We start from the raw sequence: 19666 nt of genomic DNA on the forward strand, positions 1-19666 counted from the left end.
AAGAACAATCGAAAATGAATATTTACGAGTCATTAAGGATGAAAAAATATAAAAAATTGCATTAGAGGGGCTAACTTGTAGGTATATTTTTAAATAATTTTTTTTAAATAAATAACTACAGAACAAACAATTATTAACAGTGAACAATCATGAACAAATGATGAACAAACGAATTAATAGAAAATAAGTATAAAATAGGAAAAAAAAATTTTTTTGAGGGGCTAACTTCATTCACCTCAACGAATAGTACATTTTCAATGACTGTATGTTCTATGCATTCAACTAAATCGATATTTAACGAACATCATCGATTCTTTAGTTCAAAAAAGTAAACAGTTAAATCTAAAATATTCTAAAATTTAAGTGTATAATCTATGAAAATAGTGTTATATGCAGATAATGCACAAAGTGTGATTAAATAAAAACAAAGCGCTCATTTTTGTGATTGATATTAAATTTAAAAACAACATGTGTTAGTCGTAGCTTTTCGACACAAACGCAACAGTACCCAATGAGCGAAAATAAATGTACTGGGGGAATAATGCACGTCAAGTGGAAAACAGTGCTTTAAATAAAATTTGCCTGTTAAAATAAGATGGCTATGTGGAAATTAATTCGGCATGCATTTGGAAACGAGGAATTCACGCTACGTGAAGGAAAAGAGGAAACTGTAGGCAGAGGTGTTGAAAATACTATAACTTTGTCTAGTATAGTTATATCACGACGACACTGTGTTATTAAAGTAGAAAAAAACCAAATCCTCATCACAGATCTAAAGGTACTATGTTTTTTCACGAGAAGATAATAATATAATAAGTAAATTTATTAAACGCTTCAACTTTTGTACAAAAATCCATAAGTGAATGCAGCTGCTCACCGTAATACATTAAATAGAAGTCACAATTGCATTAGTACCCGTACTAACTGTAGTGTTCAAACTAAAACGCCCAATATGATAAATGATACGTTCATCGCTACAATTAAACTGACCTGAAGTGTTATAATGAGTGGCGGCATTCACATTTTTATATTTATTGGTTCTGTATAGTCATACAAGCTTTGCCGTAAAATTCTCTGCTAACATACAGAAAAATAGTACTGCTGAAAGCTTGTAGTAGTAGTAGCTTAAACGGCTCTTACCATATCATAAATATTGATTGGCCTAATATTTTAATTAATACATATGACCCATAGTCAATAAGCATTTAGAAGAACCTATAAGCACCAGAATCTCTATGCCTGCAGTCAGCTTGAGTTATGACTTATCAATCCTGAACTCTGGATGGTTTTATGGTTAAAGTCTATAGGACCAACCAGTGCTGCCCAGTCATAATACTAATATAACTATTTTGTAGTTGTTAAATTATATTTGAAATAATAAAATAACATACATTGATTTTAAAAATAGTTGAAATCTTGGAAAATCAATCTTATTATTTATTTTATTGTCTTTGTAGTCAGGTCAGGTAGCATACGGTACATCTGATGGTAAGTGGCTACCGTTGCCCATGGTTGTCAGCAATGCCAGGGGCAGAGCCAAACTGCTGCGTACTGATAAATAATAATGTTATACTAATGTGATTTCTGATTTATTATTTATAAAATACAGAGTTCCAATGGTGTTTATGTTGGACAGAAGAAAATTCCACCAAATGAACCATTTCCTGTTAATAATCATGACATAATTGGCTTTGGATGGGCTATTGGTGCACCACTTATGAGAATTAATAATACGGAGAAATATGTTTTCCAACTTCAAAAAATAAGTAATGGAATTCCTATTGCGGACCGAATACAATATGAAGAAGAATGCAATGATTTTGATGAAGAAGTGGAAATTCCTAAAAACAATATTTTTAATAAAACACCTATAGCGCAGAAACGAAAAAATGAGGACAATTTATGTTTAGATGAATATGTTCAAGAGATTAAAAAAGAAAGAAATGATGAAATTATTTTATTATCTGACAGTGAAAATGAAATAAAAAAAGAAAGTTTTCCAGACAACTCAAAACATGCAAAATTAGAACCTATTGAAGAAGAAGTTCAAATTCAAAATAACATAAAGTTTGAAGCCTTCAATATTAAGCAGGAGTATATTGTAGAATATGATGATGTACCTATAGAAATAAATGATGACTCTGACAGTGAATTGAATCAATGGTACAGAAGATTATCTAAAAATTCACCTGTAAAATGCTTACCAAAATTGAAAACTGAAAGCAAACCTGAAGATGAAGAGCAGAATAATATATCATATAGCCAGCAAGATGACTATTACAATAATGATTTTTTTGAAGACGATAATAATGAAGACATATTTTCTAATGATATCATAATTATTTCTGAACCTTCAAATTCAAATAATGATTCTCTGTCAGTACAAAATGGCTCAGACGCTAAAATCAATGAATCAAAAAATGTCAACTTCGCAAATGATATTACCAATGAACAGAAATGTTTGGATAGTAAACAAGATGAAGTTGACACCATAGAACAACCTGAATACTTTAAACCAACGAAATCAGAAAAACCTACAAATATTTCATCAAACTTCCACAGTCAAGCAAGTCATAAAGCTAAGCTCATAGAACCTCAAATACATGTAAAAAAAATTAAAGCTAAACATGCTGCAGTGACAAGTAAGTAATTATTTTAAATCATAATGTTAATTGATGTATAACAAAACTTCTTTTTGTTGTAGCACTCTTAACTGAGCTTTTGTGATCGTTATTTAGAATTGGAGGGGATAGATTTGATGCACCTCACAATGTTTTGTTACCTCTTTATGTCATATCACTCTACATACTTTAATATTAATGGTAAAATATATTGTATACAATCCTACTAACATATTTAACTAACTGGCTTTATGTAAAAATTTATAGGATGCTATGTACTAACTATTAATCAAGTTTTCAAATCTAGTTTTGCCATAAAATATCTACAACTGACTTAAATTGTCTTTGTGTGTGTACTGCTGTTGTGTGTTGATGCCATAACAGCAATATTAATGTTATAGTACTCTCATAGGGACCACAGGGATACCAAGTTACATGTGAGATTATTTGCTAATAGCAATGCTATTATTTAAATGCTAAAGCCTAAAAATTGTGTGTTCTGTGTTTCTCTTTTACATCTTTCTGATCATAATTTAGCTAAATATAAATATACTTTTATTCTATTAATTGGGTATTATTTTTTTAGAAAATAATAAAATTCAGAAACAGTCAAAAAACAAGTCATTTTCAAAAAGCATTGTTTCTAAATCTGCGAAAGAAGAACGGAAGAGAAAATTACGTCAGCTAGCAGAAAAAGAAAGAAAACGTGGCTCAATTGAAATACAAACGAAAGCCTCAATAGATAATAATTCATCAAAGTCAAGTACTTATATCAAACAAACTATAACTAACCGTAGTGCATTTTTAATGAAATCTTTGCAAATTGATAAGCAAACTCCAAATAAAGAAGCTCAAAACAAAACTCATAATTCTGACAACAAAACTGATAAACTAAGAACTGAGAATATTCAACAGCAAAAAGTAAAACATAGTATCAATCTACCTACAAATCCTGTAAATGAAGATCATGCAAATGAATCAACGCAAACTAATAAACAGAGTAACTCACCTAAAAACTTTTCTAAGCCCTCTGAGACAAGTACCAAAGAAGTCTTGACCATGAAACCATTAAAAGATGCCGCAGATGCAGAAAATAAAGAAAACAAAACCATCGAAAAAAGTTTTTCTAATGTTCAAATGCCACACAAGCCAAAAAAATCTGTTAGATTTTCAGAAGCTGGACCGATTGTTCACTTTATCAAAATTGAGCCTGGTAATCAAATGAAAGAAACAAAATTGGCAAAAACATATAATACCGTCAATCATAAACAAAAACCTAGATATTCGCTAGACAAAATAAATTTGATCAGGATTCTGGGTTGGCTTCCTTCCTGGTTTCAAGAACAAAATAATTTTAATTTTCCACCACCAATATTAGGAGAAAATGTAGCCCCAATGACCATTTTCCATAAATTTGAGAGTCATAAACAATATGTCAAGTAAGTAATATAAAGTATTCTCATTTAATTCTTAGTTAACTCGATCTCAGTTAATTCTTAGTTAGCTCAATCCAAGAATTATGTCCTAACCAACATTATTTAAGATTAAGAAGAAAAATAATCACAATCTCCATACCCAAAAAAAGACAAAAAAAAACCATCCATAAAGCCGGAACGTATGATACTTTCGCCGCAAAAATAAACATCATGGTGGTCTGCCGGTGCAGTCTCTCAATACGCTATCACCAACAAATGCGATCGGAATATCATTTAACAACTAGCTGAACAAACTGATGTCCTATTTAATTCTAATATGAGATTAGTAGAGAGTTTAATTCTATGAGAACCTCATTTGGACTGTTATGAATGTTTCAAGACTTACAATAAGCAAATTAGTTCAGACATACTCAAGAAATACTATTACCAACAAATAGCATTTAATTTTTACTTCAATACAATTAATTGTCTTTGATTCAGATAAAGTAAATCATAAAGTATAAAAATCCGAAGGCCTGGAATATATGATTTGAATGTGGAATTAAAGATGAACTCTTTTTCATTTTAAACTTTTTTCAGATTAATTGGCAACTTAATTCTGGTGGAAATATGGGAGTTTTTAACATTAGCCTATATGAAATCAGACAGTGAAAACCATTCCATGGAAATGAGAATTCAGTCAGTACCACCTCCTCCGACCTCATCATTTTCTTACAATTTCTTCAACATCCTTGTTGATTGTATGGTGATTTTGTTAATTATCATTTTACATCAGCATTGTTTACTAAAACTTTATTAACTTTTTTAATGTCGAATTATAGATAAAGTAGCGTCGCCTGAATCGAGATATGTTCCTAGAGTTGGAGACATCGTTATAGTTGGATTAATATCAACATCACTGAGAGACCAGCGATTTTTCTTTGTCCAAGATGTAAGGCAACTTCCTTCAACTTCAAGTAAGTAACAGTAAATGAACTAACTGTTGTTTGTACATGAGTACATTATAAACAAAAAGCTTAGCTAAACTTTTATTTTTCAGGTAAAACACATTCATTTTTCTGTATATCCTTGCAGGGTAAATACTCTGATAAAACGAATATCTTTAAACAAGGCGACAATATAATTGTCAAACCTTTAACTTCAATTACAAAAGAATTGTTGCTGTTTGAAGCGATGGATTATTTAGCAAGTTCACCATTATGTAGCACCATATTGAATCCAGAACCAAGTCATTTTGCTAAGGTTGAGTCTACAGTGGACATGAATTTACAGGTTAAAATCAAATTAAATATTTACTAGTGGCTACACTTGCTTTAAAGATTAACGTAATTACTATATGTTACGAAATTCACTCTTTTAGAAACGACAAGCACGCCATCTACTGTGCGTTATTGGTTTACTTACCAACATGATCTGTAGAAAGTTTCAAATCATAATAAATGACCTGACGAATGCATACTAAATGGACTAGTAGATTTGTCATTTTGATTCAACACCAGCAGATGGGGAACCGGGGCAAATTACCCCAAATGGGGTAAAATGAAATTTTGGGGGGTAAAAATGATGCTTTTGTGAGTAAAAAGTATATATTATCGTTTTCTTTTTTGTTCTTCGCCATGGGGTAATATCAACTTACACAAAAATATTTTGGGGTAATACTTAAAAAGTTCCCCGACCGCTGGAATAAACCAACAAAGTATTAGACAATTTCCACTGGTGGTAGGACGTATTTTGAACACGTACAGTTACCACCATTTGGTCTGCAAGGGGTTTTTTTTTTTTGGTCAGGGGGAAATCGCCGGACTCCCACCCTCCACTGGGGATGGAGGGTGGGGCATGTCGGAGTCGAACCGACTAAAACCTCCTGTCGCTCAACAACCAACGTCCAAACCTTGCATGAGACAGAACTCATGAAAAGGCAAAGGGAGGAAAGTGAAACGTTTAGTGCGGAGCACATCTCTCTCATCACCCTCCCCCTCGGGACGCCAGGCCAGCGTACGTCGGCGCCACGACCACCAGCCCTCTCGGTCGGCAGGCTGTCCGAAGCCCGCCTAGATGGCGCCGGTTTGAATGGGTTATCCTACGAAATACCCCGCTGGGTCAGAACCAGCGTGGGTCGAGGATAGCCGGCCTTCCATCACCCGGATGCTCTTGCGTAAAACGCGTGCAGAGCAGCTTGCACTTCGTCTTCTTAGGCCCCCTTCGCCGGGCCCCAGACCGACATATGAGGGGGACCCGAAACACTTAGAGGGACAGGGCTTGGGCGAGATCCGCCTCCCTGGCACCCACTCGACGGCGGCGGGCTTGTGCGTCTCTCACGCGCCCCGCCACCTCCTTCTGCGAGATGGTGCACTCGCAGAAGTCGAGCATCGCCTTCCACGACTCGTCGTCGCCGAGCATCGATGCCACAACACTCGGCAACGACAAGTCGTTTCCTATTTTTGCGACGAGGACACGGTGCCACCCCTCCCATGCGGGGCAGGCAACGAGCGTGTGCTCCGCCGTGTCCAAGTCGCAACCACAATGGTAACACCCTGCCGTCGGCTCGGCTCCGATCCGGTGCAGGAACTCACCGAAGCAACCATGCCCAGTGAGCACCTGCGTGAGCCGGAAAGTGAGGCGTCCTCTGACGCGATTCACCCAATCCACAAGAATCGGGCGAATCGCCTCGACGGTCCTACGACCAGCCGAAGGATCGGCCAGCCGCCTGGACCATGACTCCAGCCTGCAAGGGGGTAGTTGATTTACCATATAATATAGACTTCGACCTTATTAGACTGACTTCGACTAGACCTACAATCTCAATAACAATCCTTTTAAGATGTCTATGGGCTCCACTTGGCAATGACATCGCATTTATGACGATTACAAAAAATATTTTTGTTGGTTTATTAAACATCATTGTTTATTTTGTAATTTTTTTGTTATTGGATTATAATTTTTTTTAAATGTGAATATAAAAATAGTTCTGTTTTTTACTATTTATGTCTGTAGTGGATGAAGACGCTTAATCATAGTCAACAAACAGCAGTCTGTGCTTCCGTTTCGTCTGCGATGAGTGAACGTCCAAGTCTGCAAATGATACAAGGCCCTCCGGGAACGGGTAATATTTCTTTTACAACAACTTTTCCTCATGTAATTTTAAACATTAGGAATAGTTTAAATATACTTAGATATCACAACATAGTATAAAACAAAGTCACTTTCTCTGTCCCTATGTATGCTTAAATCTTTAAAAGTACGCAACCGATTTTGATGCGGTTTTTAATAGATAGAGTGATTGAAGAGGAAGGTTTATATGTATAATAACATCCATTAAATAGTAGAGAAATCAATAATAAATTACAGTTTCCGAAGCGAAGCGAGGTCGGGTCGCTAGTATTTTATATAAGCTAGTCAATACTAGCTCGGCAATCCGGCAATCCGAGATGCCAGACAGACCTATAGAATCCATACATTTATCAAATCCAAGTGATTCAAAAAAAATACTATTTTTCATTTTTACCCATGGTAATAATAGGTATAAAATGTGACTTTAATATTTTGTATTCGCTCTATTTTCAAGGAACACATTTCACGCGGTTTTCGTTCGTGACGTCATTAGATAGTAAAGAACACAAAATTTAAAACCATGCTTAAGAAATTAAGGAGTGCTTATAATTATGAAAAGTAAATTTATTTATTTAATTTCAAATTTAATACGTTATTTGCAGGTAAATCGAGTGTCATTTGTGCCATAGTAAAAACCTATTTTTATGACGGCAATAATAAAAAGCATCAAAACAGAGGAAAAATATTGATCTGCGCAACTAGCAATGCGGCTGTGGATGAATTGGTGATCAGGTTATTGAATATAAGACAAAAATTGCCGAAGGGTAAGTTTAATGGATTCTTGTGAAAACACTCTAAAATTCTTTGAAAATAATAATTTAAAGATTAATATTTAAACCTATTAGTGGGCCCCCAGTAATTGAAATTCGACTATAATTAATTGAAATTATAAGTTTGAACATTATTATGGTTCTATGGTCAAATACTATTATTATATTTATTTAGTCACAGATTTCGCCAAAACTACGTTATAGACAAATAATATTAAAAACAAAACAATATTAACCTATTGTCAATTTGACCACAGACTTCAGACAATAACAACAGTTTGACAATAAACAAAAGAGTATATAATAATATGCGTGTGCAATGTCTTTTTTATTGATTCAATGTATTTTTAATGCATAATTTTAAAAAAATATGAACATTCTGTATTTCCTCTCTATGTTCTCTATAAGTGTAGTAAAGTTTCATACTCCTCCGTCTGCGCAATTTTCATAAAAATGGGTACAAAGTTTTTGCTTCACGTATTAATATATAGATACGGATTCCCGATCCATTAACGGTGCTTTTAGGTACCCCAAGCACTGGTCATCGTCCTCGTCGAACCCGTCGCTTGCGACGAAGGGCTCGACGAGTGAATTAACCCATAGACACACAGCCCACTGAGTTTCTCGCCGGATCTTCTCAGTGTAGATCTTACCACCGGATCGGAAACGCGACCCGTTTCCGATCCGGTGGTAAGATCTACACGGTTCTTGCTAGGGTTCATGTTCGCAACACCGTCAGGTTTGAGCCCCGTGGGCTCACCTACTAGTCCGGCGACGCTGACATGGTCTCTCTAAACCAGGGGTAGGCAACGCAGCGCCCGCGGGCGCCATGGCGCCCCCAATCGATTTTTAATTCGCCCTAATTAATGTTAATGTATGATAGTCAGAGCGATTTACTTACTTTTGTCAAACGACGATATACAATAAGTAGTCTGTTGAGTTTAGGATTGTGCATAGATCAGCAGCTTGCTAACCTTGAGCGTATCTAATAACACGCATGTATTTTTTGTTAGTGTGTAATCGTATTTCGAATAGACCACGCGTAGACCGTGCATTTAAAACTACCAAGTAATCCGAAGTAATTATTTTCTTTCAATACCGAACAAAGCTTAATGACTCAGATTTAGACAATTGCTTAAGGACCGGGAACTCTAAATATATCCCCAACTATAAGAAATTAGCTGAAAATATGGACACCCAAGTTTTATACTGCATTATGTGTATCATTATGTATGACACCAACAAAATAAAGTTATAAAAAAATTTGTTTTTTTGTAAGCCTATTTATATACCTGTTGATTATCTGTAAAATATGCGCCTTCGGTGATTTTCAAATTTAGTATTGCGCCCTTAAGGACAAACAAGTTGCCGATCCCTGCTCTAGACCATCAGCTTAGGTAGAAAAAATACAAATAGAATTAATTGGTATGTCTTAAGAACAATTTGATCACTCATATACTCTCGTGTTTTACAATAGTGCACGTTTGGTTCCAGAGGAGCGGTTCGGCATGGTCCGCGTGGGCCGCGTGGAGGCCATGCACCCGCGCGCGCAGCTCGTCAGCTCGCACCAGCTGGCGCTGCGGGAGGAGGCGCGCCACGACGCGCATGCGCACCACCCCGCCGTCGCGCAGGAGGTTCGAATGTCATCATGTAGACAGTCCAACATAAAACATTTTTTTTTTATTACTTATACGCGCGCTAAGTGGTTACTGGAGCCCATAGACATCTACAACGTAAATGTGGCAACCCACCTTGAAATATAACTTCTAAGGCCGCAGTATAGTTACAACGGCTGCCCCGCCCTTCAAACCGAAACGCATTACTGCTTCACGGCTGAAATAGGCGGGGTGGTGGAACCTACGCGTGCGGACTCACAAGAGGTCCTACCACCAGTAACTACGCAAATTATAATTTTGCGGGTTTGATTTTTGTTATAAGATGATATTCCTTCACCGGGGAAGTCAATCGTGAACATTTGTTAAGTACGTATTTCATTACAAAAATTGGTACCCGCCAGCGGGATTCGAACACCGGTCCATTGCTAGATACGAATGCACCAGACGTCTTATCCTTTGGGCCACGACGACTTTGCTAAAATGCTAAAATCGAATATCTCTGATCTTCTGCTGATTTTATTTATTTATTATAATTAACTTTTAAACATACACTATTGTTTTTGTCATTTTAACTTCCATCTGCAGCTTTTCGTTATAAAATAAGTAACCGATGTGATGAATAAAATAAGTCCTTATGAAGTCCGGTAACATTGGCCTTAAGGGCGTCCACTCATTAAAACAAAATAGTTATTCAACTTTTTTCTCTTTATGTAAATGTTTAGTTAGGTTAAACCTGCAAGTTTAACTCTCTAGGCTCGACGTTGATATATTTCGTCCGCCAGACGCTTATCTTCGGTGTATTTTGTCACAGATAGCGATCCTAGAAGCCAAACTTAACATGTGGAAGATTGCAATAGAGAACGCCAAAGATGCCGGCCGAATAGCATACTGCCAAGGACGCATCAACGAGTTCTCGAAGAAAATCCAATCGGTATGATATTTTCATCTCATTTTAGATGATACAGAACGTGTTGGGTTTTTTTTATTGCTTAGTTGGGTGGACGAGCTCACAGTCCACCTGGTGTTAAGTAGTTACTGAAGCCCATAGACATCTACAACGTAAATGCGCCAATAAGTTCTAAGGTCTCAGTATAGTTACAACGGCTGCCCCACCCTTCAAACCGAAACGCATTACTGCTTGACGGGAGAAATAGGCGGGGCGGTGGTACCTACCCGTGCGGACTCCCAAGAGGTCCTACCACCAGTGGGCGTGGTTAGGTCTTGGTGTTGGTCTCTAAGCCTAAGATTACGTCTTCGCAAATAATTAATCCCCTAGAACGGGAAGTATTTATGTTAAATTTCGGCAGTATTTTTAATTCAAATATACCTAGTCAGGTCATAAATTCTGTCACATGTTTAATGTAAAATTAAAATTGAAACAAGTTTATTCATTATGTAACGATTCATATACCAAAATGAACTTAACAAAACATAGATTCATAGGACACTAAAGTTTATTCAAAATGACCTCCGTGATTTTGAATACAGGCCTTCAATCTACGCGGCCAGTCGTCTATCGCAGCACGAACGAGGTCCATGTCAGTATCGGCGACTGCCTTAATCAAGGATGTCTTGAGTGACTCCAAATTCGGATGAGGCTTTGAGCACGCCTTTTCCTCCAAGTGTTGCCATATCTTGTAATCTAACGGATTCAAATCTGGACTGGAGGAGGGCCAGTCTTCGTGCCGGATGAAGTCGATTTCACGCGCCGCCAGCCAGTCTTGTGTGCTCTTCGCTCTATGAGCTGGCGCCGAATCTTGTTGGAATACCCAGTGCCTGTTATTGAACATGGTATGAGAAACAGGTTCCACAAGGTTCGTCAGGACTGTATTTTGATACACAACTGCATTCGTTTTTACACGTTTCTCACAAAAATGTATCTCTGTTAAGCCCCAATAAGAAACTCCCAACCATACCATGAGCGAGGATGGAAAATGACTTCGTTGGACACGCGGAATACGGTTGCTCGCTTCTTCACTACTGTGTGCGTACACCTTATCATTTTGTTTGTTGTAGCTCTCTTCTACGGTAAAAATTTTTTCATCCGAAAAAGAATTTGCCGATATTTTTTTCCCGCGTACCGCTTCAACAAAGCGCGGCATCTTTTCAGTCTCAGGTCCATTAGACGAGCATTCAAACGATGTCCTGTTTTTTTTTCGATATGCCCGAAGCCCTAAGTCTTCATTTAACACCCTTTTCACCGTGGTTCTGCTTAACCCCATCTGAAGGGCCAACAGTTTCTGCTTACGTTTGGGATTTCTTTGAATTCGCGCCTTCACAGCTTTTATCACTTCTGGAGTCCTAACAGACCGAGGGCGACCACTTCTTGACCTGTCATCTACACTAGAGTCTTCATTGTATCGTTTGATGGTACGATAAATGAATCTTGGTTATATTCAAATTTTTCAGTATGTTAAAAATTTGAATTGGCGCGTAACCGCAACGATGCAACGCAATAACTGCAACACGGTCTTCTTTAAGCGTCCACTCCATATTTAAAAATGAGTAAAATTCTAAAAGTATACATTTTTATTTTCATGAACAATTCGAAATTCGAATTCAATAAACTTTTTTGTGGCCAGCATTCTAAAAGAAAAGTTTTTACTGTGTGACAATACTTATGACCTGACTAGTTATAATTAAACATACTGAAAGCTAACTCCAAGAGTGAAGTACATCAATTAAACAAAATTACACGTCATTTCGGATCCTGCTTTTAAGTACTTCAAACATGAGTCAACGTTCTCGTCGAACCCGTCGCTTGCGATGAAGGAATTGGCGATTAACCGTCAACCGTCAGACTTGATTAACCGTAAATTAACCGTCAGACGCAGCCCACTGAGTTTCTCGCCGGATCTTCTCAGTGGGTCACGTTTCCGGTCCGCTAGTGGATTCTGCGTAGCACGGCTCTTGCTAGAGGCTAGTGTTAGCAAATTATCTCAGGTTGAGCCTATGAGCTCACCTACCCGTCCGCGCGTAGCTGAGAATAGCCCCTTACGAGCGAAAGGGTTGGGAAAGAAAAGCGGCATGTCAAGAGTGTTTGCTATCGAGTGAGAAGTGTTGTTTCCACGCTTAAAAGGAGACTCCATGTCCACTCCACTCAATGTATTGTTTTGACACGTTTTTGAAAATGAAGATTTTTTTGTATTTTGTGTTTTTTTGTTGGGTTAGCTGCAGAGCAAGGGACGCGCGGGCGGCGGGCTGGCGGCGGTGGAGCGCCGCATCGTGGAGGGCGCTGACGTCATCGTCACCACGCTCGGCAGCGCGCTCAACTACAAGATGCGCGGGTAAACACACATTTGCACTTCGCTATAACGATCTCAGGGAAACTTTGTTGAAAATGATGAATTTATGATCCGTAAACAGAAAAAAAAAATCTATACTAATATATAAATCTTGGTATGGACTTGAAACTTGGTATCCATATAGAAAATACATGTACTTAATGGATTGGCTAATATTTATATGAGTGTTGGACTCCCTAATAATAATGACAATAAATAATAATGCTAATTTTAAATGCCCAGCGAAGCGGGCGAGTACGGCTAGTATTTTAATAATGTTTTTGCACCGCACAATGTATGTGACACGGCTAAGAAGGTGTCTTGAGTACCTACCGCGAGATTTCGATATCACGAAATATAAACCCACTAAAAATACATCTACTTCTTGTTTATCATTGAGTGTTGCCATTTATTTATATTTATTGTGAGCTCTAAATTTTCCCTTTTCTTGGGCGGTTTTTTTTTTCATGAATTTGATTCGCTTAAATTCATGTATTTGCACGAATCGACTAGGCTGTGTCTTAAATGCTGAAGGCGGACAACAATTTTTTGAAACTGAATACGTACCTGATGCTCATGAGCGATTTCTTTGAAACATTACTCTCGTTGGTCTAATTTTCAGTCACATTTATACTTTACTGAACTTTAAGCCGACAAATCTGTTTGTAACATTGCCGCTTTCCACGGAGGACAAATTAAAAATTTTTTTCACGTACCAAACGGCTACAAGTCAAATGTGTCCTGCCAATTGTCAATTGTCTTTGTTACATTATCAATTCTGATCAGGTAGGTTGCGTCCATAAAAATAAAGCTACTTATAACGTAATTATATAATTTAAACAATTCTAAATAAATAGGTATATATGGCATATTGTTGGATGATGATTTTACGTAATCGACAATCGAATCTGCAATCTCAAAAACCTCGTAAACTTTGTTCTTTGCCTTCAGAAGATGGGACTGTCCCGAACAGACATGGCGGCGTGTAACATTAAAAAAAAGTATTTATTATTTATTGTATTTAAAATTCTAGATTGAAACACCGGATAGCACTGTGCATAATAGACGAAGCCGGACAAGCTATCGAACCCGAGACTCTGATCCCGCTGGCCCTGGACGTCAAGCACGTTACTCTGATCGGGGACCCGCAACAGCTACCAGGATATATTTGCTCTCAGGTCATAAATTCACACTCTTTGGGTACAACGATCTCGCAACAGTCACAAACTATGCTAAGCTTAAAGAGCAAAAGAATATGTATTGTTGTTAGCTCGGTGTTAAAATATGTTCTGATTCTGGTCCAAATTGACGGAATAGTAACTACCGTACCACATACCGCGTAGGCAATGTAAACACAAGCATCCATCGCATTAATGTATGAACGTGCAAACCTAGAACGTATTAGAAACTTTCTCATAACACTTGGCACAGGCTTAGCGTAACACACTGACGCTTTGAACGCTGAAATTAAACATTATTTATAAAGATCATTGGGCGTTTTTTACCCGCTTTTTTTAAAGTCGCGAACATAAACCAAAACACTTTTAAATCATAGTGCTTCCAATCATATTTAATATTATGTGGTTATTTTAATTCATAACAATGGGAAAATGGAAATAAAAGTAAAATGAAATTCATTTTGTGAACCAGACGAGCGTATAGCTTCTATGTTTAATATGTCGAGAAGAACATTGGAACGAAAACTAAAAATAGCTCGAGAATGTTTATCTGAAGAGTTTGTTCCCCGCCATCTGGGTTTGGATCACATGACGAGAGAAGATGTAGTAGCTCGCAACTTAACCATCCCGAGTCATATTTTTGGAGGTAACCAGAATGAACCTGCGGCCATTCTTGTGTGTGATGGAACATACATATACGTGCAAAAAAGCTCCAACTTCTTTTTTCAGAGAAGAACGTATAGCCTGCACAAATTCCGCAACTTAATAAAACCCTTTTTAATTGTATGCACAGACGGCTATATTGTAGACGTATTAGGCCCGTATCCAGCTATTACTACGGATGCCGAAATAATGCGTCACATGATGGAGGAGGAAGTTTGGTATTGGTTTCTGAACGCCAACGATATTTTCATATTGGACCGCGGCTTTAGAGACTCTATCCCTGCCATCGAAGAGCATGGATATGATGCACATATGCCGCCAACAAGGACGAGAGGAGAGCAGTTGAGCACAGTAGATGCAAATAAATCACGTCTAATCACTATGTGTCGTTGGGTGGTAGAGACTATTAATGGTCGCTTTAAAAAAGACTTCAAAATATTCCGCCATGTTTATTTTAATGTAGCGCTTACAAATATGATGACTGATTTTAAAATAACTGCAGCACTTATCAATGCCACTTATCAGCCATATAGAGATAACGCTCATGCCGCAGAGTTTATAAATATAATAAATGAGAATATAAATAGAGAAAATGAATTGGCTGATTACGTGATTCAAAACAACTTAAACAGGCAAAGAGTTGCATTCACGCCGATAGAGGCAAACAATCCCGAATTAAGAGATTTTCCACAATTAACTTACGACGAGCTATTTTTATTTACCTTGGGAATATACTATTTGAAATTGGCCAAATCTTATTGCCATGAACACATGCGGCCAAACGGAGTGTATATAATGGAATTATACCATCGCAGAGAGTTGGTAGAAAATAAAATATTAATACGAGGCAGAATACAGTCTCGTCACATAAGAGCAAAACGCTATTATACATATATACTAATAAATCCGGCATTGCAAGGAAGACAAAGCCTCGAAGGGTATTACTGTTCCTGTATACACGGCCGCCGCACTGTAGGGAGTTGCGCGCACATCGCCAGTGTGGTATACTTTTTATCTTGGGCTATATATCAAGAAGAATTTCACGCACCTGCGGCGTTTTTAGACGAAACTCTTGTAGATTTGGATGCGGCAGAATAAAAGTAAAGAGAAAAACATGTTTTTTTTATTCCTTTTTTCCTCTTGAATTATTGCACAAAAAAGTAAAAAAAAATATATTTTTTTAATGTCCAGTTTCTCCTTATTCCCACGGCTCACAGATATGGGACCTATACCATTGTAAACTAGACTCAATTGCCTATCCACCAGACCTAATTTCATTTTTGTTCGCTGTAGGTAAGTGTCCCATACAAAGGTGCCCGATGTCCTTTAACTCACTGTTTAACACACTTTATACATACTAATGATAATGTAAATAAACAAAAAATATCTGCGTTTACTTGGAGTACAACTCTCTCTCTCTCTCGATCTTTCTCACTCGCTTGCTCCCTACTGTCGCTCCATGGCTATGTGCTTCATGCTACATTCGCCCTTTCTCATTTTCTCTCAGTCAGTCTCGATCGCTATTTCTTTTTAAACAAAAACTTCTCCCATTTTCGTGTTTCTAATATTATTGTTATTGCGTTTCGTCCGCAAAAAAATTACCGTCATGCGCGCAAAGAAGCTTCACTTCACTCTGGAAACTACACTGACACTCTTCCTTGATCACGCGGGCAAATTCCTCGGCATGTAATGAACGTAAATTCGAATACATAGTAAGTCCTAATCTAATTATTTGAATGTACAGCGAGCCAAGGAGCACAGGCTGGGCGAGAGTCTGTTCTCCCGGCTGACGTCATGCGCGGAGCACTGGGCAGAGAGTCCGGTCGTGCTGCTGAACCAGCAGTACCGCATGCACCCGGACATCGTGGACTACCCGAACCGCAGCTTCTACAACTCCCTCATCTGCACCGTGTACGCGCCCAGACCCCCCATCGACGTGCCGCCTTACTGCATCGTCAGTGTGCCTAGTGGAGACACGACGCAGAGTAAATATTTAAAAAATAAACGGTGCGCGTGCAACATTGTGCACGTGAATGAAGTGAAACTTCTTTTTCGATGTGTAGTATTGTGGTTTTCTTCATTTTTCATCCTTAAATCAGATTGCTCTTGTAGGGAATGCTGTGTATAAGAGATGCGACATCTTCAACATTTATATTATATATATTTTAAATTATAGATAGAAAAAAAATTTTTTTTTTTTAAATACTTCATTAAAATATTAGACGTTACTCGTTGCTAACGCTCGCGCTGGCCTGTACTGGGACGCGCATGCGTTCGAGTGTCACGCATTCACTCTCGCTGTCTCTTTCTAGTGTGGTAGCGTTAAATGTTTAACGCAACCTTGTTGAAAGTCGCATTAGAAGTTTCACTTCAAAAAATCATTACCATTGAACGGTTTCAACTAGTCATGTAAATATATCCTAAGATACTGAACAGGCTGTATGAGAAATGACACCTTACCAGTTGTCGGTGATTCCTGACGCGTCATCATTATCACGAACAACTACTACACTAAAGTACAAAAATGTCCGCAAGCGTTTGTAGCTTCCGTGCGAGGTTGAACTAGTGCAGTCCAATCAGTTTGTCTTACGTTGCGTGTTTACAATAAATATGTGAAACGTTAAATCTTTCTGCTTGCCTAAACAAATGTTTGAAATATCAGATTAGTAACAAATGGCCGCTTTCTTCTTTGGCATCGACCAACCGGATTCTTGAATTTTGAACATATTTTTATTTTCAATGACAGGTTCGGTAGGAGTCAACGAAACGGAAGCGTGGGGCGTGGCGCGGCTGGCGGGCGCGCTGGCGGGCGTCACCCGCGACCGCGGGCTCAGCCTGGCCATCATAACGCCATACAATGCGCAGAAAGATCTCATCAAGGAAAACCTCCGAAAACTTCATGCAAGGTTAAATGTTTAATCATCATTAAAGTCGCTTCAACATCTGGTCGAGTAAGTGAATATGGTAAACGCAGCTCGGACTTTAAAGGCGATTTCTGGCCGCAGTCATCCCATGAATTATTTTTAATTTCTAGGGTCTCAAGTAATGGTTAATAGACTGCTTGGCCTGAATTAAATATATCTATATATATAAAAATGAATTGCTCTTCGCTAGTAACAGCTTGACCGATTTGGCTAATTTTGGTCTTGAATTATTTGTGGAAGTCCAGAGAAGGTTTAAAATGTAGATAAATATGAAAATGCTCGAAATGGAATAAAAATAACAATTTTGTTTTTCCTTTGATGTGTCCCCCGTCGGACGCGGATTCATTTTGTTTATTTTATACAAAAGTTTAGTGTATTTTATTTATCGATTGAGGCACTACGAAATCTGCCGGGTCGGCTAGTATAAAAATATAATAAATAAGCTTCTTGGATCGCACTATCGCAAGTCAGCGTTGCGCATTTCGACCAGAGCAGATTAATTAACAAGAGCGACATTTTCCAGGAGCACGTCTGGCGTGGAGGTGAACACGGTGGACAGCTTCCAGGGGCAGGAGCGGGACGTGGTGGTGGTGTCGGTGGCGCGCACGCACGGCGTCGGCTTCCTGTCGCACGCCGGCCGGACCAACGTCATGCTCACCCGCGCGCGGCACGCGCTGCTCGTCTGCCTCGACCCGCACGCTACTCTTGTAACTACACCCGCTCTGTTTCCTTACAACAACAAGAGAACTAGCACTAAAGACATTTTTTCTTGCTACCTATGCTGATAGCCTTGAGAGGCTATTTCAGCTTCTCCTTGACGTGTGGATGAGTTCACGGGGCTCAAACCGGGAGCGTTGCTAACACTGGCCCTAGCAGAGCAGTGCTCCGCAGAATCTACCATCGGATCGGAAACGCGACCCACTCAAGATCCGGCGTGAAACTCAGTGGGCTGTGTCTATGGCCTCTATGGGTAAAGACAATAATGCCAACGCTGGACAAATAGAAATTTTCCAATAAAACATCGTATTTTAAATAGGCCAGTTTTTTGTTGTTTATACCCGACGATCACACTTTATTAATTATTATAGCTTGATACGCAGGACAGTTGATTGTAAATTAAAAAAGTAAATTGTAAATTGATCAATAAAATTACTGATACATTTCGTAAGGTTAGGTTATGTTATAATATAAAATAATACTTAACTGTAGTTTCTTTAATTTGCAGTCAATTATTAAATTGAAAATATTCATTTGATATTTATAATTTTGATGACATCTGATTCGCCTTTATTTGTCACAGAAAAATCCCCAATGGCGTACACTGATAGAAGATGCGCAACAAAGGAATATGTACAGAGTGCTTCCCAGTTTTTTGTGTCACCCTGGAAATGTGATGCAAATACCCGACGAACAAATACTGAAGTGCTTACAAACTCCGCGGTAGGAATGTCGCCATCGGTTGCGTCGAACACTTGTTTTCACTATCAACTCTATTGTAAATATAAATAAGTGACCCGTGATAGTTAAATTGTTGCTTAGTATTTAAGTAAACTTTTTTATAAAAAAAAAAATATAGAATAAGTAATGAAATTGGCATATATTGGTTATACTTTTATTAGTGCAAAGCCGAATATCATGGACAATACATTTAATTTATAAATAACCCAAAAAAGGACATTTAATACGAAGAAAGTAGGTAGTTTTAGTTAAGTAGGTAGTCATATAGAAATTGTAAAAGAAAGTAATGTTTGCATTTGTGTAAAACTTTGCATCTTTCATTGTCAACGCTGTCTTCAACGTTCTTTTATTTTTTTATAATTCTAGCATTTACTAGTTAATATGTCCTTGATAACTGAATAATATAGTATGTAGAAGTACCTATGAGAAAAGTTTCTCAGCCATATTTACTTAAAGCTTGTAATGTATTTAAATATATTTTTGTAAAGCATGTACTATGTGATAGATACAATAAATCTCCAAAGCAAAACTATTTATCTTATTTTAAAACTGGTAACGGTTGTTGTCGTATCCTCAAAAGAAAATCTATACTAATATTATAAATG

The 19666-nt window shown here is 37.8% G+C and overlaps 2 protein-coding genes across 2 annotated transcripts; both read left to right on the top strand.

Moving 5' to 3' along the window:
- The first annotated feature begins 248 nt into the window (after positions 1-248).
- Setx (probable helicase senataxin) lies at positions 249-19590 on the top strand. Its single transcript, XM_089730960.1, has 16 exons — positions 249-778; positions 1610-2642; positions 3208-4060; positions 4637-4797; positions 4879-5013; positions 5097-5329; positions 7052-7160; positions 7771-7932; positions 9433-9572; positions 10366-10485; positions 12726-12841; positions 13872-14016; positions 16424-16664; positions 17426-17585; positions 18127-18310; positions 18904-19590. The coding sequence occupies exons 1-16, from the start codon at positions 596-598 to the stop codon at positions 19045-19047; spliced, it is 4119 nt and encodes a 1372-aa protein (XP_089587086.1). The 5' UTR covers positions 249-595; the 3' UTR covers positions 19048-19590.
- LOC149502015 (uncharacterized) lies at positions 14464-15792 on the top strand. Its single transcript, XM_089730962.1, has one exon. It carries the CDS (start codon positions 14506-14508, stop codon positions 15775-15777), a length of 1272 nt encoding a protein of 423 aa, XP_089587088.1. The 5' UTR covers positions 14464-14505; the 3' UTR covers positions 15778-15792.
- Positions 19591-19666: the final 76 nt, after the last annotated feature.

This window comes from Bombyx mandarina, chromosome 11 (assembly GCF_030267445.1).
Source record: "Bombyx mandarina strain Sakado chromosome 11, ASM3026744v2".
Classification (NCBI taxonomy): domain Eukaryota; kingdom Metazoa; phylum Arthropoda; class Insecta; order Lepidoptera; family Bombycidae; genus Bombyx; species Bombyx mandarina.